A 23684-nucleotide genomic window follows, 5' to 3' on the forward strand; every position below is an offset into this window, starting at 1 on the left:
TGCTCCCTTGCTCCTGCTTCTCTGCTCCTGCTCCTCCTCTGCTCTGCTCCTGCTCCTCTGCTCCTGCTCCTCCTCTGCTCTGTGCTCCTCCTCTGCTCTGTGCTCCTCCTCTGCTTTGCTCCTCCTCCTGCGCCTGCTCCCCTGCTCCTGCTCCTCTGCTCCTGCTCCTCCTCTGCTCTTCTCCTGCTCCTCCTCCTGCGCTCCTGCTCCCGCTCTTGCTCCTGCTCCTCCTCTGCTCTGCTCCTGCTCCCCAGCTCCTGCTCCCCAGCTCCTGCCCCTCCTCCTCCTCTGCTCTGCTCCTCCTCCTCCTCTGCTCCTCCTGTGTTCCTGCTCCTTCTCTGCTCCTGCTCCTCTTCTGCTCCTGCTCCTTCTCCTGTGCTCCTGCTCCTCCTGTGCTCCTGCTCCTCCTGCGCTCCTGTGCTCCTGCTCCTCCTGTGCTCCTGCTCCTCCTCTGCTCCTGCTCCTCCTCTGCTCCTGCTCCTCCTCCTGCTCTCATCCTGCTCCTGCAACTGCTCCCCTGCTCCTGCTCCTGCTCCTCCTCTGCTCCTGCTCCTCCTCTGCTCCTGCTCCTCCTCTGCTCCTGCTCCCCTGCTCCTCCTCCTCTGCTCCTGCTCCTCCTCTGCTCCTGCTCCTCCTCCTCTGCTCCTGCACTCCTGCTCCTCTGCTCCTGCTCCTGCTCCTCTGCTCCTGCTCCTGCTCCTGCTCCCCTGCCCCTGCTCCCCCTCCTCCTCTGCTCTGCTCCTGCGCTCCTGCTCCTTCTCTGCTCCTGCTCCTCCTCTGCTCCTGCTCCTCCTTTGCTCCTGCTCCTCCTCTGCTCTGCTCCTGCTCCTGCTGCTCTGCTCCTGCTGCTCTGCTCCTGCTCCTGTGCTCCTCCTCTGCTCCTGCTCCTCCTCTGTTCCTGCTCCTCTGCTCTGCTCCTCCTCCTGTGCTCCTGCTCCTGCTCTCCTCCTGCTCCTGCTCTCCTCCTGTGCTCCTGCTCTCCTCCTGCGCTCCTGCTCTCCTGCTCCTGTTACCCTGCACCTGCTCCTGCTCCACTGCTCCGTTGCTCCTGCTTCTCTGCTCCTCCTCTGCTCTGCTCCTGCTCCTCCTCCTCTGCTCCTGCTCCTCCTCTGCTCTGTGCTCCTCCTCTGCTTTGCTCCTCCTCCTGTGCTCCTGCGCCTGCTCCTCTGCTCCTGCTCCTCCTCCTCTGCTCCTCCTCCTCTGCTCCTGCTCCACTGCTCCCTTGCTCCTGCTTCTCTGCTCCTGCTCCTCCTCTGCTCTGCTCCTGCTCCTCTGCTCCTGCTCCTCCTCTGCTCTGTGCTCCTCCTCTGCTCTGTGCTCCTCCTCTGCTTTGCTCCTCCTCCTGCGCCTGCTCCCCTGCTCCTGCTCCTCTGCTCCTGCTCCTCCTCTGCTCTTCTCCTGCTCCTCCTCCTGCGCTCCTGCTCCCGCTCTTGCTCCTGCTCCTCCTCTGCTCTGCTCCTGCTCCCCAGCTCCTGCTCCCCAGCTCCTGCTCCCCAGCTCCTGCCCCTCCTCCTCCTCTGCTCTGCTCCTCCTCCTCCTCTGCTCCTCCTGTGTTCCTGCTCCTTCTCTGCTCCTGCTCCTCTTCTGCTCCTGCTCCTTCTCCTGCTCCTTCTCCTGTGCTCCTGCTCCTCCTGTGCTCCTGCTCCTCCTGCGCTCCTGTGCTCCTGCTCCTCCTGTGCTCCTGCTCCTCCTCTGCTCCTGCTCCTCCTCTGCTCCTGCTCCTCCTCCTGCTCTCATCCTGCTCCTGCAACTGCTCTCCTGCTCCTCCTCTGCTCCTGCTCCTCCTCTGCTCCTGCTCCTCCTCTGCTCCTGCTCCTCCTCTGCTCCTGCTCCTCCTCTGCTCCTGCTCCTCCTCTGCTCCTGCTCCTCCTCTGCTCCTGCTCCTCCTCTGCTCCTGCTCCTCCTCTGCTCCTGCTCCTCCTCCTCTGCTCCTGCACTCCTGCTCCTCTGCTCCTGCTCCTGCTCCTCTGCTCCTGCTCCTGCTCCCCTGCTCCTGCTCCTGCTCCTCCTCTGCTCCTGCTCATTTAATGCGGCATTATATAATCTACAATGGAGACCAAGCGGTTGGGATTCTATTAAAGCAAAAGATTTATTTACAAAAAAAAACACTAACTTCTCATTTATTACTGTTTAAACAATACAAAAACTGTTCACAAGCAACAAAATGGAGGTACAGAAATTAAGGATTAACACCAAAACAATTAAGCAGCATTGAAATATTAACTGATCACAGTCAGACACAGCTAATAGGATAAGAGAAACATATATTTTTGAATAAATATTGATTGCATTCATGCTAGAAAATACATCCATAATGGCTAGTCAATTGTCAGAGCATCAGCTTTAATAGCTTCATTTAATTCACTCATTCATGGACAATGATCTGTATTTCTGGAGTTTCAAAAAGTGAACTGAAAGTTAACATCCTCCTTAGTGACAATCTAGCAGCCATTCTGCAGGTCTTGAGGAGCTCCAAAAAATAAATAACTGTGTGGATAAATTGAAATCTGCTCGGATGTTGAATCATTCCCCTTATTGTTGCTTTTGTAATTGTCATGTGGAAAGGAAAATAACACAAAGCATTTGAGACCTACTGCTTGATATAACTTGATATACTTTTTTTTTGCTTATAATGAATTGGAGCTAAACAAATTGTACATAGTAAATATCAAAAGTTAAAAAAAAAAGCACAGTACAGTTTGAAAATAGCTTATTTAAAACTGTTTATAGAGTCTACAGTGACTGAGTATTTATTGCACCAAAATCAAGTCAGCAAGGGGGTTTAAAGAACAATGTTCGGTGTGTAATTTGCAAGTCAGACTCTGCTAAGTTTCATGATATATACACGTGCATACACACACGTGCTGTTTAGTTGCAGCTGTCAAACCAATCTACAATTGTGTGTTGATACTATTCGATCTACGTGTCTTTGAACAGTCTGCTTTATACACTTTCATTGAAAGTATTATAGCCCAGTTTTGCCCAAAACTTGCTAACAATGAACATTTCAAATACTGTCGTGTTTCTTTTGAGTGAGCAGCAGGTAAGGGTAATGAGGGAATTCCTCATTGCTATGAAATTATACTGTTTAAAGTGTCAGCCTCAATCTTTTCCTTCTAATCACAGAATTTCAGCACTGAACTGAATGCCCAGTGCAGTGGTTTAAAAAGCCAATGAAGAATTAACCATATTTCAGTAGCTGAATCCACACAAGCTTGATTGGGCAAAGATTACAGACTTTAATCCTTAAAAGGATAGTCGTGGACCAGATAGGGTTTTACAATTGTTTTGAGTAATTTCAGGATTATCAGCTTTCATTTCCAAATTATCAATTCAAATTTCTCATCTGCTAAAGAGAGATTTGAAAAAGCGCCTCTGGATCACTCGTCTAGCCCAGTGGTTTTCAAACTGCCCCCCTAAACTCAAATATCACCTTGAGCAATCCCTATGCTATAGGTGCTGTGTGATTAGTCAGGGATTGCATAAGGTGGTATGTGGGTGGAAAGAAAAAGTTTGAAGACTACTGTTTTAATCGTACTTAATTGGCTCACGGTTTCATAACTCCAAAGGAAATGGGCCAATGACAATTTTTCTCAAGCAAAATATTTCAGTAACAATTGGGTCTAGAGCAGTGGTCTCAACCTTCCCTTCCCACTCATATACCACCTTAAGCAATCCCTTACCAATTGCAGAGCACTTGTGGGAGAGATTTCTCAAGGAGGAATGTGAGTTTGGGGAGGGGAGCCAGTTTGAAAACCACTCGTCCAGCCCATGAACTGCTGGTCGAATAATGCAAATGTGACACTGCAAGTACACAGGATATGCTGAACCCTACAAGCATTTCTGACCAGCAAGCCAAAGTGCAGGACGGATTTGGCATTGTAGCTCAGAGATTGAGAAGTTCAATGAAAGATCAAGCGAGATTCATAAAAATTCAGCCATTTACAAAACATACTAGCTGGATAGAAAACTTTATTGGATAGAATTTATTTTATCTTGGTTTACCACAGTTGTTTTTGTTTTGAAAACTGACATGATTGCAGCTAAATATCCATTGGAGATAATTTCTCCAAAGAAACAAAATCAGTTTACGTCTTGACCTGAACAGTCTTAATTCATTCTGCTTTCAGTTATGCAAATGGATTAGCTGAATATTAATAGATTAAAACTCTATAGGTTTCCTTAAAGATTATATGCATTCCAACATCAACTGCTTTCAATACTTTGGAGTTGACTAATAATCCAGGTTATATTACAGGGTTCATATAAAGAATTTATAAACAATTTGAAACAGTACTCATCCAAATATGATATACAAAATCATTAATGCTGGTTCAATAAATAATTCTAACCTGATCTAAAAGCACCATTTAAGGGTTAATACCCTAAAAAAAGTTGTGTATGGTCTTGCCTACCAAAAACCTTTCGAGTCTGAGACTTCAAACTCAAACAGCCTGAAAATCTACATTTTAAGTGTGCACTGATCCAGGACTGATAATTATCTCAACCACCACAGTGTAACTGACATCTGAATATAAAAGTGACTGGATTTAACCAGGCAATGATTAGACTTTAAATTTAGTAGTACTGGTAGTTAAAAAATAAATTGCTAAAACATCACAGCATGGGTTGTTGAGTGAGCAGAATTCTCATGACTATTCATGTTAACTTGTACAATGCAAAATGATTATTGCACACTAACCATAACTTGCATATTTCAATGCTGAGAAAAAGCAATAATTTCTCTGTTCAATTCTAACTTTTGGCCGAAAAACAATAATTATTTGCTCATCGCAGATCCTGCATTCAAATTATTGAGTTGTCTTTTGGTTGAAGAAAGAATGCCAGGAGTATTGGCAGATACTTATTATGGGTCACAGAGAGAAGTTTTCAACCATATACAGATAAACCTCAGATTCTGAATGAACGCTGGATCAGGAAGTCTCACTAGCATTTAGTGACCATGTAATACCAAGCTCTTTCCTTTCAGGTCTTAAAGAAGATTAAAGTTGGCAGAAGTATCTTTAAGGTTGGAAATATAATCAGCTTTGTTACAGAAATTAAACTTCTGTAAGAGAACTACTGAAATTAATGAATTATTCAACAGTTAAGCAGTTATTCTTCCTTTAAAAACATACAGCAGAAACTTTTAGGTATACATTTCTTTGATGCTATTAGAAATATGAAATCAAAAATCTTTAATCATATACAGCAAATACATCCAAACGTTTTCATTTGGTGGAGGGTAAAATGGTTTTAGAGGAAAATGGTTAATTTTTATGCAATATATTAACTTATGACCTGCAATATTTATGAAGTAGATGCAAGACTTTTTAAAGGTTGATTGATTTTTCCCCCAAGCATCTCAAATGAGTGATGTTGTACCTGGTATTTTAAAAACATGGGAGCTTTTGGAGCAATTCAGAACAAATGGCAGATTATCACACATCTGCTTACATTTTAATCCATGGCACTGTAAGAGCTCTTCAGTGACCCAAGGTTAAAGCCTTTTAAAATTATTCTTTGCACACTAGGTAATTTCTGAAGACAGTTATAAGTGCTAGAGTACTGAGGCTATCACTAGCACAGAATAGAGTACAATCATCTGAACTTTAGATCTTATGGTATGCTTCCCAGGAACCAGACTACAGCAACATTAGCTTTTGTCTTTTAACGAGTGAAAATGCAGAATGAAGGGGCAATCAGCTTTGGTTAAAAGTTGGTTTTAAATAAATAAAAATTGCTCGAATTTCTTTAAAACTTTTTTTTCTACAATACAGCACTAATACATCTTAAAGTATATGATTTATAACTGCGTATAAACAAAATCATGGTTAACAAATAAATGGTATTCATGGAGCATCTGGTATTTTAAATACTGATTTGATTTCTTCCCTCCCACCCACCCCCCCCCCCCCCCCCCCCACAAACGTGGTATGTATTGAAGTTAGCATAAGAATTTGGAACTGTGCATATAAGTGAAACAAAATGCCACACAAGATAAACATTTTGTTCAATATGTTGAATTTCATTATAGATTCTTGCCTTTAAATTTGAATATTGAGGAAGCATTTAAGCCATCAAGAACAAAGTTGGCAACACAATAATCTCATCATTATCAATGAAGTGTTATTTTTCAATACGATCCAAAGGAGTGAAGGCGATTTTTCACCTTTACCAAGCCTACCACGTCTGTGGGAATAACCAGCATACATTGCAACGTCTTATCATGGCTGACTGGAATACACTTGCAGCTTTAAAGATCATCTAACATGAGCAAACTTGAGTCTAACAGAAAAGTCAGTAGTTATGTTAAAAGCTTACAATTTAATCAGTCTAACAAATTATATAGAGCTTTCTGAAAGTGAGTGAAGATATTTTTCCAAACAGAACAAGTATATTTAATGTTTCTGCTCTAGAGCCTTCAAGAATTCAAACTATCCCACACAGCAGTATAAAAGTAATTCTGATTAAAGAGAAATATACAGTTTAATACTGCAAAGTGAATCAAGGGCAATAGTATTTTAAGGTTTTATTTTGCATCCACAGCTATAACCACCACCCCCCTCCCCCCCCACCCCCCAACCCCTTCCCATAGGTGCAGGTCTGATGGAAAGAAATTTCTTGAGTTATTTTGGGGAGAATGCTGCACACAGACTGAACAGCAGAGGGTGCTCAGAATGCAAGGAACATTGAGGTTGGCATTGACATTTCTTACCAAGCTAATGATTTAAAAGACTTAAACTCGATATAGTGCAGCAGAATTTAAAACCCAATCTATGCCAGGTGTCAGATGTTCCAACAAACCTCAATTCCTTATAAATAGGACAGGGTGAATAAATGTGTTGACCCCCATTAATGAAACCAATCAAATGAGAAAGAGCCTGATAAAATTCCCTGCTGCTGTGTGAAGTGTGAATGAATATTTATACCTGGTAGAGAATTTCAGATATAATGATGTGTTCTCACAAACATTCCTTCCTGTTGTTGTATGTCATTGAACATGGCAATTTATTTTTATATTAAACAATGTACCTCTCATATGTCAGTAAAACATTTTTTAAAGTATTCAAAATTATTTTCAGGGAAAAATCCATACAAGAAAAATAGAAGTGGATTGGGGGAAAAATAATTTGAGAACCAGGAATATTATATAAAATGGTGAATGCTCTTCTACAAAAGAAACCCCAAAATACTAATATTTTAGCTTTGTGAACTTTTGGCTTTAAGCCCAAGCAACTTATTCAGAAATATGAGTTAATGGAAGAACATCCTGCACTGCAGTCTCCATGTGGGAATCTTCTGAAGGAGAAGGGTCATCACCTTCTTTCTGTTCTGTGTGTGTATCAGTTCGGTCTGGTGACTCAACTCGACTTCTAATCTCAGATGTGCCAGGATGATTTTTCCTCAAATGTTGATTCAGAGTGCCTTGGAAAGGGAAACATTTACTGCAGATCTCACAGCGATACGGTTTGTCATCTGTGTGCCCACGAATGTGGTATTCCAGTTGGTCTTTCCGCGTGTATTTTTTCCCACAGAAGCGACAGACAAAAGGGGTTATCCCCATGTGAAGCCGCATGTGTCGGTCCAGACTCCCTTTCTGGTTGAAGGACTTGCCACAATAGATGCAGATAAGCCTCTGATTGTACGGAAACCAGTGTTCCCTTGTGTCATGGTCATGAGGATTACTCTCTAAACTTTGCCTGTTTGGCCCACTGTCACCATCAGAAGAATGACTAATCACATGTTGGCCTTCTTTCTGTATCTGTATGTTTCGTTTGAGTCGACCACGACCTCTAAAATTACTAAGCATAGATCTAGAAGGGCTTGAATTTGTGAGACAGCCGTAAGTGGTTGACAAGCTGGCTGACTGGGATGCGGCTTGTGAGAGTGAGAAAGCCTGTTGTAATACTGGTCCATAAGAGTTGACATTCACAGCCACCATTCTGTCGACATGTTCCCCATCTACCATTTCTGTGTGATACCCATCGTCGCCCACCGATGAGCTGTCGGAACAACTTGGACGATCGGACTTTTCCATTTTGACTTTGACCTCTGTGATCTGGGCGCTGATTGGATTGGTCTCCCTCACTATTAATTCTGCTGCCTCGTGATCACCTTCAATCTGAATCTCATGCTCAGAGATGCTGCCACTGCTTCCGGGATCAGAATGCCTCTCCTCCATCGCCCGACTCTGAAAACCTCGGTTGGACATGACTTCCATTCGTGGCTCACTCGGAATTGGTGTCTGACGTACTTGGCCATAATATGGCGGTGAGATTTCAACTGGATTTAAGAAACGGCTATTGCCTTCTCTAACCCCATTGCGATTTCCCTGATTATCTTCGGTATTGACCACCACAGAATCAATACTCACAATACTGAATTTTGAGTGAATGCTCTCCAAGATCTGAGTGCATTTATCAATTATGCACTGCATCTGCAGAAAGCTTGCAGCAGTAAGAAAACTAACAACATCTTTCAAGTGCAATGACAGTCTCCCAGTGTAACAAAATGAAAGTAACTGTTCAAATACATCTGGATTTTTAATAACTGATATTGATAAACCACTCATGGTGCTCAGTGCTGAATGATCTCTGAAGTAAGGGGAACTGGCAGCAAGGACAGCCTTGTGGGCTCTGAATGGCTGACCCTGAATATGAACTATAATGTCACATAACTTTCCTTGTAAGCGTAGCTCATTAAGTTGGCTCAGAACACAGTTGCTGTACTCAGGCACGTCAAACTGAATATATCCACTGTTATCCATTTCTTCAATAGTCAAAACAGAAAACCTGCAAGAGTCACAAATTAAAACACATCAATAGGATCAATCTTTGGAGAAAAGGATTTCATATATTTATTTTGCAGTCTGTTTCACACTCAACAGGCAATTCTGCTGTTCTAATATCAAAAAAAGTTACATACAAAGAAGTTTTATATTCAAAAATTAATCTAATATCCATATAAATTATTTAAAAAAACCAAATGACAATTAATCCAGTAACACTGGTTTTAAATCAGTGGAGAACATTTATAAGAAACAGAAACCCAGTAAAAGAGCTGAAAATATTCTTTATTTAAGGAACTTTATTTAAATTGTCTCTCATTTCTAATGTTAAAGTCTTCACTCAACAGCCTAGAATTTCCAATGACATTAGCAGTGACGTTGTAATGGCAGTAATTTCTGAAGCACCCTGGAAGTTACTGTTGGGAAGAAAGCACTCCACAACAAGATGTTCCTCTCCCGCTTTCATTGTGATGGACAATATAAAAAATGAACTAGGATGAACTTCAACTTTAAAAACATGAGTCATAACCCCATTGGATTGGACCTGCTGTCCAGACTTGTTACTCAGTCTCTGTGGAGGACCAAACAAACCAAACCCATGCCTAGGAAGGTCCTGGCAACCTTGTGAGAAGTGGCAACTAGGCCTTGGGCAGGTAATGAGATCTTGCTCTTGGAAAGCCTTTGATGGGGGCCAGCCATCTTGTTTCCTATTAAAGGCTGTAAGACTTTTTTTTAAACCAATGGTATTTTGAGACATTCAAAAATTCAAGTATTTTTAAATAAGCAAAAATAAAATTTGAAAACAGTTGGTGAATACAAGTCTGGCACTCTTTTTGGAGTGGACGGGCAGACATGCTGCTGTCACTTAGCACATATGGACTTGCAGCAGGACCACCCTGTCTGGGATATTTAGTTTGGAATAGATAGGCGCAGGCTGTTCCCTCTGGCAAGCTTGCTTCTGTCCAATTTTCTCATTTGAAACAATAAAATACAGTTTAACATTGATTGAGATATGAACAAAATACTAAGCCATAATTATTGAAAGAACTCTAGCCCTTAAACAACAAATTGTTGTGTGTGGAGCTCAATTTCTAGAGTAATTCTCAATTCTGTGGATTTCTATTCAATTATTTTACCCAAAACATTATTTTACTCTGTAAAAGCAATGATTTATTTTTGCACTTTGCGGTATGCCTTTTTTTCGATGCAAGTAACTGCTGAGCTTCAAACATGGCATTCTTGTTGCTGGGTTAGATTCCCAATAAAATGCACTTGACAGTAACGGTTAGTGCAAGGAGGAAGTGCACACCTCAGAGCCCTCAGAAGCTTGAAGGGCAGTTAAGTGATGGGTTCTGCCCAAGCACAGTGACCAGAAATTTATTTTAAACCATGCTACTTAGAGGCCTCTATTTTCAAAAGCCAATTTTGTTTTACATATTTCCTACAAATTAAACAATTGTGAATAGTGACAAGTCAATATTTGCAAAAGCCACAAAATTAGTTCTGTGTATGACATAAAGTTTAGCACTATCCCACAAATCACTGATACTCCTTAGATTATCGAGTATAAGGCAAAGTATAGTTGCTTTAGCATTAGGAACATCTTTTCTACTAGCTCTTGCACAAGGCTGAAAAAGATGCTCTTTCTTCTGCTTTTAAAATGTTGAAACAAACTTCAAATCAAATATAGGCAAATTATTTTTCTTGCTATACTAGATGGCTGAGTGGTTGGCAAAGAAAGCCATCCATATGCACAGCTTTTGGCTATTAATCCCATGCAATGAACATGTCTAAAATTGAATGATTAATTCATGTGAGCATTCACATGGCACCAGAAAGCTCAACACAAAATGAACTCTATGGCATGTTTTCTATTAGTATCACACCATGAGGCGTATTCAGCATGCCTAAAATCTAACACGAGGTGTCAGAGCCTTAGGGGAATTTTAAGTACCAAGGCAGCACTATTTTAAGCCTGCACATAATTCAAAAGCAAGAAAATATTCTGCATTTTCTAACTCTTGCAAGTTCAAAATATTCAAAAGTCATTGCGATGAATTGTAAAGTCAATATATTTAGGAAGCATGGTGGGTGACCTTTGCAGGGTGTCTGGTTACCAGAATTTAGCATCGACAGACATCAAATAAACATGCTGCACCAATCAGTCAGAATTCCAACGAAACAGAACTGAGCAATCTCAAATCAATTTAAAAGTGCCTAGCAGGTAGCTCTTCTAAATTAAGTGCAATAATTTCAGTTCTGACTATGTATATTCCCAAGGTAAAAGCACCAATCTTAGAAGAAAAGTTTTCCAATTATTGCTTTTATGCATTTTACAGACCTTTGAGGTCACTTTTCCAACAGGATTAATTTGTGGCACATTTTTAAAAATCACCCTTGTCACAAGTCAACTGGAGAAACAATGGCAATGGCCTAAAGGTCAAAGTGATCAAAAACTAGATAATAAATGTATAATAAACCTGTGTCAAGCAAAAGGGATCCAATTTAAGACAGTACACACATACAAATGAAATGTAAACATCTACCCTCCACACCCCTCACTCGCTGCAATATCATTCTTGATGAAATGCAACCAAGCAAGTATGACTCTTCTTAAGATTTAGTCCTCTCAAGAGAACTAAATTGCAGAGTTGGCTGGGATTAATCAACTCTGTAGAGAATTGGGGTAGTGCAAAATATTTGAAGTAAGTTAGAGCACCAATTTCCACATTCACAAATGCAAGTTAAAACAGAATTTATTACTGGGTACACATTGTTTTACTTAAGTGAGAAACAAAACAGATGAACTTCATCAGTTATTTCCCTTGAAGTTACCTGAATTTTCTACACCTAATCACAACTGTTTTTTTTTCTTCTTTCACTTTAAAATGGAAATCAGTTAATACATTACAACTCTGATTATCCAAAATCCTCATTTATCCAAATTTTTTTTGGAAGTGACAGCTGTTTGCCTCCAAAAATTTTCAGATAAATGAGGATATGTGGCAGCGCACTCTCTCATGGCGAACCGGCCCCGTGTGTAACGCCACGTGGTGGGGCAGCCATGGGAAGATGGCGCTGTCAGGGTTTCTCCCTGCCTCAAGTCTCCTGCCCAGCGCGCGCCTGGGGCAGCGATTATGACGTCACAATGCACGAGGTGACTGAGCTCATGCTGCCCTTAAAAGGGCCCGCGCTGAATTTGAATAAAACAGTCATTAACGACCCAATGACCAGCTCTACATTGGTGACCCCGTTGAGCCCAGATGCCTCTCTGTTCTCAAGAGCATGGATCAGCAGAGATCAACGCCATTGCCATCAAACTGCCCCCCTTCTGGACCCATCGCCCGCATACGTGGTTCGGGCAGGCGGAGGTGCAGTTTCAACTGAGGAACATTTCGGCAGACGCCACGATGTTCTACCACGTCGTGAGCATGCTGGACGAAGAAACGGCAGCCAGGGTGGACGATCTAATACACAACCCACCGGCCGAAGGTAAATATCCTGCCCTCAAGAACCTGCTCCTTGGCACTTTCGGGCTCTCCCCTCAGCAGCGTGCCTCCAGGCTCCTGCACCTCGATGGGCTTGGGGACCGCACACCATCGACCCTAATGGACGAGATGCTGGCGCTGGTGGAGGATCACAAACCTTGTTTCCTATTCAGTCAGATCTTCCTCCAGCAGATGCCCGGGGACATCCAACTACTCCTGGCGGATGACGTCTTCACGGATCCACACTGAGTCGCAGCCCGAGCGGATACCCTCTAGCACACCAAGAGGGAGAATGAAGCAGCCTTCAGTCAGGTTGCACAACCAAGAGCCAGACAGCCGTAACACTCCCCCAAGCACAAACCGAAGGAGCACCATTCCACCTGGTGCTTTTACCATCAACGCTGGGGAGCGCAAGCTCGTAAGTGCCGACAACCGTTTGACTACCAGGGGAAATGACCCGGCCAGCCACAGTTGATGGTGAAACCAGCTGGCCTTGTGGACAGCCTCCTTCACGTTACCGACAAGTCCATTGGCCGATGTTTCCTGGTGGACAGAGGAGCGGAGCTGAGCATCCTGCCCCCCACCGCCCTCGAAACATGCACCCGATCTCGTGATCCCACCCTGCGGGCAGCCAATGGTTTCGCCATTAAGACCTTTGGTACCCGCAGGACGCAGATCCAGATCGGGAAAGAGAAATTCTAATGGAAGTTCACGTTAGCCTCAGTGGGTACTGCATTGTTAAGGGCCGACTTCCTGAGGGCACACGGACTGTTAGTCGACATGAAGGGCAAGAGGCTGGTCATCGCTCACACCTTCCATTCGGTGCGCCTGGACACCACGAACGCCTGCAGGGCCGAGATAGCCACCATTGTCACTTCCAGGGATGAGTATTCAAACATACTCCATGAGTTTCCTGCCATCCTTCAACCACGATTCAGCACCACCTTACCCCAGCATGGGGTACACTACCATATTTCCACACAGGGCCTGCTGTTGCACGCCAAGCCCAGATGACTTCTGCCAGAGAAGCAGCAGCTGGCAAAGGAGGTTTCCCCAGCTGCAGGAGTTGGGGATCGTCTGTCGCTCGGACAGCACCTGGGCATCCCCTCTCCACATGGTCCCCAAATCCTCCGGGGGCAATTACCGGTGTTTGAATGACACAACCACACCGGACAGGTATCCGGTTCCACACATTCAAGACTTCTCAGCCAATCTCCACAGCGCACAAGTTTTCTCCAAGGTCAATCTAGTGTGGGGGTATCATCAGATCCCAGTTCACCCCGAGGATATCGGTAAGATGGTGACCATCACATTTCCTCTTTGAATTCCTGCGAATGGCTATCGGCCTCAAGAATGCGGCCCAGACTTTTCAGTGCCTCATGGATGTAGTGGGTAGGGATTTGGACTTTTGTGTTTATCTATCACCAGCAACAACTGCGAAGACCACAAGGCCCACCTCCGTACCCTGTTTGTCCGACTGGCGGAGTTTGGCCTCACGATCAACGTGGCCAAGTGCCAGTTAGGCAAGCAGACGCTGCGATTCCTGGGGCACACCATCTCGGCAGCAGGTGCTGCCCCGGCACCGGAAAAGGTTGTGGCCATCCAGCGGTTCCCCAAACCAACCACCCTCAAGGGCCTGCAGGAGTTTGTGAGGATGGTGAATTTTTATCATCGGTTCATCCCCGGCGCTGCCCACACCATGTGACAGGGGAAAGTACTGACCTGGTCGGAGAAGGCAGAGATCACTTTTGCCATAACAAAGGAGGCCCTTGCCAACACAACTCTATTGGTGCACCCACGCCTGGAGGCATACACGATGCTCTCGGTGGATGCCTCAGCCACGGCAGTAGGGGGTGTACTCGAGCAGTGGCTCAACGGACAGTGGCACCCGATGGCCTTCCACCGAGCCCAAGAACAGCGCTTTCGACCGGGAGCTCCTGGCGCTGTACCTGGCCATCTGGCACTTTCGATACTTTCTGGAGGGCAGGCCCTTCACGGTGTTCACGGACCACAAGCCCCTAACACAGGCACTCACAACAGCCAAAGATCCGTGGTCAGCTCACCAGCAATGCCACCTCTCCTACGAGTCGGAGTTCACTACCGACATCCGGCACAGGGCATGCAAAGACAACATCGTGGCGGATTCGCTCTCTTGTCTGGCGATCAACACTCTCAACTACACACAGTTGGCACAGGCCCAGAAGCTGGACACAGAGATGCAGGCTCTCCAGACTGCCATCTCTGGCCTCGAGCTCCAGGACATTCAATTGCTCAACAGCCCGGACATGCTGCTCAACGACGTCTCCACCGGCTTGACACACCCGGTAGTCCCACCGCAGTGGAGGTCGAGGGTTTTCAGCTTAGTCCATGACCTAGCCCACCCCTCGGTGAAGACTTTGGTGTAAATGGTGGCAGAGCAGTTTGTGTGACATGGGCTCAAAAAGGTGGCCGAGATGGTGAGGAACTGCACCAGGTGCCAGGCCTCTAAGGTCCACCTGCATATGCAGGCCCCAATCCTGCAATTCGACCTGGTGGTGCAGAGATTTCAGCACATCCACGTTGACATCGTAGGCCCCCTGCCAGTGTCCAGAGAAGCGCGCCACCTTCTCACAATAGTCGATCGGACCACGAGATGGCCAGAGGCTGTTCCCATCAAAGAAGCTTCTGCAGTGACGTGCGCCAGGAACCTAGTCAGTCATTGGATCGCTAGGTTTGGAGTCCTGGCGCACATCACCAGTGACAGGGGCGCCCAGTTCACCTCCGCGCTCTAGGCTCAGCTGGCGAACCTCCTGGGGGTTAAACTCCACCACCACCACAGCCTACCACCCGCAAGCAAATGGTTTGATGGAGAGGTTTCATTGTCATATGAAATCCGCCCTCATGACTCGCCTCACCGGCCCAGGCTGGGCAGACGAATTGCCCTGGGTCCGCCTCGTCATCAGAACAGCACCCAAGGAAGACTTACAGGCGTCTTCTGTGGAACTGGTCTACGGCGCACCGCTCTTGCTGCCTGGTGAGTTCTTTGCCCGCAGCCCAACTCACTTCCGAGTACGCAAACCTTTTGGCAGACCTTCCTAAGAAGCTATCCTCGCTAGCTCCCCCCCCCCCCCCCCCCCGACTCCCTCGCATCATGGTGTCCGGCCGACATATTGTCCCAAAGAGCTGGATTCAGCGGAATTTGTATTTGTTTGGCACGGCCCACATATGGCACCTTTACAACACCCGTACCAAGGTCCATACAAGGCCCTCCAGCGGTCCGGCAGGACTTTCACTTTGGACACAGGAGGTAAAGACAAACTTTTCACCATGGACTGTTTGAAGGTGGTGCACTTAGACCTATCATGGCTGGTGCAGACAGACAGCCATGCCCAAATGCCGGGGCTGCCCGCCCAAGCGGCGGGAAGCGTAGCTGGTTCTGGGGGGGGGGGGGGGGGTTGTGTGGCGGCGCACACTTGCATGGCAAACCAGCCCCGCATGTAACGCCATGGGAAGATGGCGCTGTCAGGGTTTCTCCCTGCCTCGCCACCTGCCCAGCGCGTGCCTGGGGCAGCGATTATGATGTCACAAAGCACGAGGTAAATTTGAATAAAACAGTCATTAACCACTTTCAATGTGGTGGCTGAGTCTTTCTTGGCTGTGTCCAGCACTACAGATATTTGAAACTATCAGAAATCCTCAGTTATCTGAAATTTGTTCAGAGCAGAACTGACCTCACAGGTTGAAAAAAAAATTCACTGACATGAAATTAGAACGACAATTATCCTCGTTTCAGGTCACTCCCTCCCCTTTCTCTTTCAATTTCTTCTTTACCTTCCCTTATTTGGAGATTCTCTCCAAATCTCCCTCTCAAACTGCGTGCCACTGGCTCCCAGCCACAAGCGGTCAGAAGAATCCCTTGACCTGGCATAATCCTGAGGTCCTGCCCACTGGGCAGGAGCAGGGACCTCAGTGAGGAAGTGTCAGGTGATGGTCAGCGGTGGTTGGTGGGGGGGGAGGAAAAGGCTCGGGCTCCAAGATTGAGAACCACGACGCAAAGCTGCCAGAATAACCCCTGCCAGAACAAACCCATGGGAAGACAGGAGCCTGCTGACTTGCCATTGAGCATTCAACCGGCCCTGGGGAATCAGTGGTAGCGATGGGAACATGTCAGGGATCAGTGGTGGCGGTTGGGAGGTCTCGATGTTCAGCAACATTGGGGAGGTGTTGGAGATCGGTGGCAGCCAGCATTTGCTGATGAGAATTAAACATTATTTTAATGCTTAAAAAGCCTTCCCTTGTTGCTTGTTGTTGTTTAAACATCGATAAAGTGATTTGCTGTTGCTACTGAGCTGTTTTTAAAAAATAACCAGTTATCCAAAAAATTCAGTCATCTAAAATAGGTCCAGTCCCGACCATTTTGGATCATTTGAGTTGTACTGTAATTGGTCACAAGTTATTTTGCAACTTGACCTGGCCTTCTGAGTAAGCAATTCTTTTTGCCTCACTGATTCTATTCTAAACTTGTTACAATTATGATTCAATAAATGGGAAACTAAGCAAAACCGAAATCCATATTAATGGCACAGTAGAAGCCACATAGCTCACCAGCCTCGCTCAGTATTCTACTTGGCCAGAGATCAACAAGACCTCACTTAATTCCCAGTATTTACTGAATGAGTGCCCTATAATTAGCCTTCACTCCTTTGAGCTGGAGCGGATGGAAATTAAAATTAACCAAGCCTTGCGTTGTTACCTGCACTGGCCACTGGTGAAAACTGCATGGAAGTTGGATGAAGACAGCAGATTCCGCTGTGATAAAACCCACAAACTTAGCTTGCTACCAATAGGTAGAGAAAGTGGGTCAACAGTTTAAGACACACTCTCTCTCTCTCAAAGTTGGTAATTAATTTGTTGAATACTTCCAGCATTATTTTAAATTTCTATGAATGTTCTAAGATGCCAGAAGACACAGTGCAGGGAACATCTTGGAAAAAGGAAACTTGGGAAGGAGTCACGTGATGGAGTAGTAGCCGGACGGAGAACTCCAGCCCTCTCCAGAAAAGTCGGGAAAAACAAGAGAAAATACAAAGGCACAGAAATACAAGTTAAAGAAAAGTGAGTATAAAGGTGGAAAGAAGATGGAGACAAAAGGAGAAAAATCAAAATCAACGGAAAGAAGAGAGGAAGAGAAGACAACGGAGGAAAAAGGTGAAGGCCTTACCTGTCCGAAGAGGCCCGCTGTGGAGAGAGGACCCCACTACCTCAGGTCGGTAGAAAAAGAACTACAACAATGGCTCACAGAGCCGAGTAAAAGTGCGCAACCGCGCATGCGCGATGCGCATGAAAAAAAACACACCGACGGGAGGGGGGACCAGCTGGGGAGTCGATCTCCACAGCCGGCAACGACAGCTGCAGAACACCTGCAGCAAGAAGAGACCACAGAAGACAATGGAAACAAGAAAGAAGAGGAGGAAAGGGCATCAAAGAAACAACAGATGGCCAACCCAGAGAAAGAAGAAGAGGAAGAATACAGTGAAATAGATAAAGGGAAAGGCAAGGTAAAGGATATACTTGCTCTTGTTAGAGGATACATGGAGTCATTTAAAGAATGGCAAACACAGGAATTCAATGATTTAAGAAGAAGAATAAACAACACAGAAAAGAAAATAAATAAAATGGATATGACCTTAACAGAAATGGGGAAAAAAATGGACAAGATGGAAGAACGGGCAATAGCAGCAGAAATGGAGGTAGAAGACTTAAAAAAGAAATTGGAGGAATCTAATAAAAAAACTAAAGAGACACAAGAATTACTAGCCCAAAAAATAGATATAATGGAAAATTATAACAGAAGAAATAACATAAAGATAATGGGCCTTAAGGAAGATGAAGAAGGCAAGAATATGAGGGAGTTTATAAAAGAATGGATCCCTAAGGCCCTAGGATGTCCAGAACTACAGCAAGAAATGGAAATAGAAAGGGCACATAGAGCATTGGCCCCTAAACCACAACCACAACAAAAACCAAGATCTATTGTAGTAAAATTCCTAAGATATACTACAAGAGAAAAGGTACTGGAGAAGACAATGGAAAAAGTAAGAGAGGGCAACAAACCACTGGAGTATAAAGGGCAAAAAATCTTCATTTATCCAGATATAAGCTTTGAACTCCTAAAGAAGAGGAAAAAGGAAACTTGGGATCACAACACTCACAAAAGTATTTCTGCACCTAAAATGCAAAAGCATCAAATGTGCACTTAAATGCTCTTTTCTTTTTAAATGACATATTGATGTACACTTCAAATACAATTAGCATGAGAGATCTGTACATTGTGTTAGACCTGGCTCAGCTACCCTGCACTAAATCAGACTGTGCAAATCCTGGCACTATCTCAAAGATCAACTATTCAATGGTACATCCAGGAAATGTTGAAAATGTCTTGAAATTACAAACAAAAAAACTACTGTGCATATGGATCAAAAGTCACTGCATCTATTATCTGTACTTTTAATATTTCATCTCGAGGAATTAGTGATAGAAAATGTTCATAATGAAACAAATTGTTGGTCAAGTAAAGCTATAATCTTTTAAATGGCTTTATGCATAATTACAAACTGACAATCAGCTTAACAATGGCGTGAAGATAAATGCACCTGTTACATAAAACAAAAACAAAACTTGGGGATAAAGGATTTATTTTACAGAAATCAGTTGCAACAAGAAACTAAAAATAAAAGACTAAGTCCATGCACTTCATATTGGTGCAATAATGTGTTTTTTCATGTGCTACCCTTTAAACATAACATTTCTGGGGTTCAATGAAAACCATTGAAGTGGTGTCAAGTCTGGGTTTTAATATGGCATTCAGCCATGCTTTTTTTTTTAAAAAGTAATAAATTCCAAGTAAATCCAAGCCTTTAAAGAAGTCTTTAATGTTGTTTCCGAAGATTAAATGTTCACTGCACGTGTTGAAGTCATTCAGTCTGGTCATACCTGTCCTTTGATAATTTCTGCATTCAAACCAATTTTCCTTTTCCTAAACTTCCTTACTTTTTTTAAAAGAAAGTGTAGAAACTGAATTAAAACTTATTAAAAATTCAGTGAACATTATTGTGTTTCATTTCCTAACAGTTTGCACAGGAGATTTTCTCCAAGTTCCCTCTGTTGATGATCATATCAAAAAGTCAACCACATTGCCAATTTGATGAGTGGAAATAATTTCTCAGTTTTGAGCACCTCAGCTTTTTTTTAAAAAAAACAAGTCCTATTTTTCTTGCGTTTTCACATAAAAGTATCATCTCCGTGGGCTTGACATCCTTCTTAAAGTAGGGCAACTAAAACTGGAACTTCACCTACAAAACTATTACGCCCACAGGTTTTGTATTCCATTGCTCCATTGATTAAAAAAAAGAATTAAAACCAGCTTCACCCACTCCTGCTCCTTTTCAAGATTCTGAAGCCTTATCCCCAAGTTTCTCTTCGTCGTCTTTACAATTTAGTCTATTTATCCCCCCCCCCTTCCTCCCAAACTTTTCATCTTTTTCTTGCAATAAATGTTTTTCTTGCATTTGTTCCCAAGCTCCCAACTTATTTTTGTCAATCCTGAATCACTTATTTTTACTTTCTGAAACAGTTTTCCACTGTCTGAAAACATTGGTAGAATTTCATTCCAAAGAAAACATTCAATTGTGAAAATAGGAGCTCTAATACTAACCTTGGATGGGAGAACTGGCATCACTGCTTGTATTATTACCAATCCAGGTATCATTCATCAACTAACCCCTTCCTTCATTTTAAACCAAACTTTCTCTTCTCACCAGAATCTCTTTAAAACCTAGTTTATTCTACCAATCAAATCATATTTTGAGACTGTTACTTCATTTTGTGGATACCAGTTACATCTGTGAAGAGCTCTGGTATACATGAATGCAACTTCGGTTTACAACTTTGTGACAGGTGTCCTTGATTAACTCCTATTTCTAGCTGTGAATTTGGTTCACATTTTGGCCCCTAGAAGTTAATAAAATATTTGTTAGACTGAACAAGTCTGTAATTATCCATTTTTGTACAGAGGTGTTACCTGTTATCTGACTTCCATTTCAATAAACATATGGGGAGATGGTGAAAAATCTTCATAAACATTCATCATTCCAAGCCTGCAGTCTACAACTTTAACCTACTTTCTTTCATTGCTTCTGGTTTTACTCTTGAATCTTCTAGTACCCATTTATCTTTCACGGTGAAAACCCGAAGCCAAGTAAATACTCAGTCTGTGTCCTTTTTCTCTACTAGTTAGTCACTGTCTTATTTAAAAACAAACCTGTTAAACTGTAAAAATGATCACATAAATTCAGGAACTAACTTCATAAAGCTGTCCCAAGATCAATATACAGTGGAATATTTTTCAAAACACTCAAGACAACTTATTGTTTCTAAAATATTTACTTTTTTCTGATTTTACTTTCTATTTTTCACTATTTTTTTTATATTTTATCTATTCATAGCCTTTCAAAGGTGTGGGGTCTCATTTTAATTTTTAAATCTTTTTGCTAACCCAAAGAACTCCTGTTGCAATTCAAGGCATGCAAAGGAGTGATGTTTTGCACGAGAAGCTTGCAGAGCAAGGAGGGAAAATTCAGCAACAATGCTTTGGGCTACAAAATGCTGTGAAACAGTCTCACCCATTGCACTGCTTTTCCATTTTTATTTGCACCTGCAAGAGTTTATTGAAGCAATTCAATTAGTAACTTTAAATTACCCAGAACGTTTCAATTCTTTGACATTAAACTTAACAGAACAGAAATCAAATGGCATGCAATGAATGCAGACTTAAAATAAATTTCAGAATTACAAGAGAAAAGAGGATTTCCTGCCCCACTTCATACAGATGTGAAATTAACCACCTGGATGAATTTGTTTGCCTGAATGACTACTGACCAGTAGCCCTCACATCCACAGTGATGAAGTGTTTTGAAAGGCTGGTGCTAAAGCAGATCAACTCCTGGCTGAGCGGCGACATGGATCAGTTCCAATTTGCCTACTGCAGCGACAGGCAGATGTCATCTCACTGGCTCCAAACAAAACCCTGGAACACCTGGACAGCAAGATGCATACATCAGAATGCACTTTACTGACTACAATTCGGCATTCAACACCATCATCCCCTCAAATCCCAGCAAACTCCAAGACTTGGGCCTCAATATCCCACTGTATAATTACCGTATTTTCACTCATATAACGTGCAGAAAATCATAAATTGTGTAAAAATATTTTTGTATAATGCACACACGCATATATCACGCTCTCCACTGGCCACCGTGACAGAGGTGCACCAAAGAAAAGGTACAAGGACTGCCTAAAGAAATATCTTGGTGCCTGCCACATTGACCACCGCCAGTGGGCTGATAGCGCCTCACAGTTTGGGGGGCAGCAACCTCCTTTGAAGAAGACTGCAGAGCCCACCTCACTGACAAAAGGCAAAGGAGGAAAAACCCAACACCCAACCCCAACCAACCAATTTTCCCCTGCAACCGCTGCAACCGTGTCTGCCTGTCCCGCATCGGACTTGTCAGCCACAAACGAGCCTGCAGCTGACGTGGACATTTACCCCCTCCATAAATCTTCGTCCGCGAAGCCAAGCCAAAGAAAGAAAGTATTCTAAATTCTGACCAACAAAATCAATTTGCATTTAAATGGGACATGAGACCAAAACACATACCTGTATCTGCCATAGTTAATTTTCCACAATTAACATGCAAAACTTCTCCCAGAGGTGTCAATTGCCCATTATAAAGATGATATCCTGCTGCAACACATTAACAAGCTTTGGAGAGGAATCAATTAAATAGAGTTAAGGACATTTTTAATTCTATTGTGTCTCAAAGCAGAGACACTTGATATGTTACTCTCCTCCCTCAGGGATGGGTTTGGGCAATTAACATTTATATGGTGCAGTGCCCTAGCCAGAATGTCCTGTTTATAGGTATACCATGGCATTCTTCTTTATTTGGCTTGGCTTCGCAGACGAAGATTTATGGAGGGGTATGTCCTCGTCTGCTGCAGGCTCGTTGGTGACTGACAAGTCTGATGCGGGACAGGCAGGCACGGTTGCAGTGGTTGCAAGGGAAAATTGGTGGGTTGGGGTTGGGTGTTGGGTTTTTCCTCCTTTGTCTTTTGTCAGTGAGGTGGGCTCTGCGGTCTTCTTCAAAGGAGGTTGCTGCCCGCCAAACTGTGAGGCGCCAAGATGCACGGTTGGAGGCGAGATCAGCCCACTGGCGGTGGTCAATGGGGCAGGCACCAAGAGATTTCTTTAAGCAGTCCTTGTATCTCTTCTTTGGTGCACCTCTGTTTCGGTGGCCAGTGGAGAGGTCACCATAGAACACGATCTTGGGAAGGCAATGGTCCTCCATTCTGGAGACGTGACCCACCCAGCGCAGTTGGGGTCTTCAGCAGCATGGATTCGATGCTTGCGGACTCTGCCAGCTCGAGTACTTCAATGTTGGTGATGAAGTCATTCCAATGAATGTTGAGGATGGAGCGGAGACAGTACTGAAGGAAGTGTTCATTCATGGCATTCAGTGCAAAGAGATATTCCCAAAATCAAAATTTCCCACACCCACTATAAATTGTTCATGTTCTTTCATTGCCACCATTACATTCTCATGCTGGCTATGGCAGTCCCATGCTTGCAATAAATTGTGTCTTTCCCATGCTCGCTATAAATCATGCGTGTTCTTTCACTGCCACTATTACGTTCTCATGCTGGCTATGACATTCCCATACTTGCTATAAATTGCTGGCATGTCTTTCCCACGACTGCTATAAATTGTGCGTGTTCTTTCAATGCCGCCATTATATTCCCACACCTGGTATAAATTGTCACGCTTGCGTTCTTTCAACATGTAAAAATATTCTCATATAGCACACACGCATATAACATGTGGGGAAAGAGCCTGGTTTGTAAAATATGCATATGATTAAAAATTTCGTAGATCCTGTACTTTCTCACCTTCAGACCCGACCCCAATCAATGCGAATTGGCAAGAACATCTCCTCTACAATCTCCATCACCAGAGCACAATAGGGTTGTGCACTTAGCCCTCTGCTCTACTCACTTTACATCGACAGCAGCATGGCTCAGTACAACAACTCAATTTACAAATTTGCTGACGATTCCACAGTAATAGGCTGTATAAAAAGGAGTGACGAGTCAGCATAGAAGAGATTGAAAATTTGACTCAATGGTATACTAACAACAACCTTGCACTTAATGTCCCAAAAACCAAGGAGTTGATTCTAGGCTTCAGGAAGGGAAAACCAGAGGTCTGCAGTTCAGTGACCATTGGGGGAAATCAGAGGTGGTGAGGGTGAGCACATTTGAATTCCTGGGAGTCACTATCTCAGAGGACCTTTCCTGAACCCAACAT

At 43.7% G+C, this 23684-nt stretch overlaps 1 protein-coding gene across 4 annotated transcripts in view; it reads right to left on the bottom strand.

Annotated features, from left to right (window-relative positions):
- Nucleotides 1-5936: 5936 nt before the first annotated feature.
- Nucleotides 5937-23684, bottom strand: part of zbtb34 (zinc finger and BTB domain containing 34) — a 31923-nt gene continuing 14175 nt past the window's right edge. For 3 of the 4 annotated variants that reach the window (XM_069888017.1, XM_069888024.1, XM_069888007.1), the window contains one exon: nt 5937-8795. In XM_069888017.1, coding sequence (XP_069744118.1) covers nt 7241-8770 — 1530 coding nt within the window. In that variant the 5' untranslated portion in view covers nt 8771-8795 and the 3' untranslated portion in view covers nt 5937-7240. Of the gene's footprint in view, nt 8796-15507; nt 15556-23684 lie in introns of those variants that run through there. The other variant, XM_069888030.1, reaches the window with a different exon arrangement.

This window comes from Narcine bancroftii, chromosome 1, assembly GCF_036971445.1.
Source record: "Narcine bancroftii isolate sNarBan1 chromosome 1, sNarBan1.hap1, whole genome shotgun sequence".
In the NCBI taxonomy this organism is placed as follows: domain Eukaryota; kingdom Metazoa; phylum Chordata; class Chondrichthyes; order Torpediniformes; family Narcinidae; genus Narcine; species Narcine bancroftii.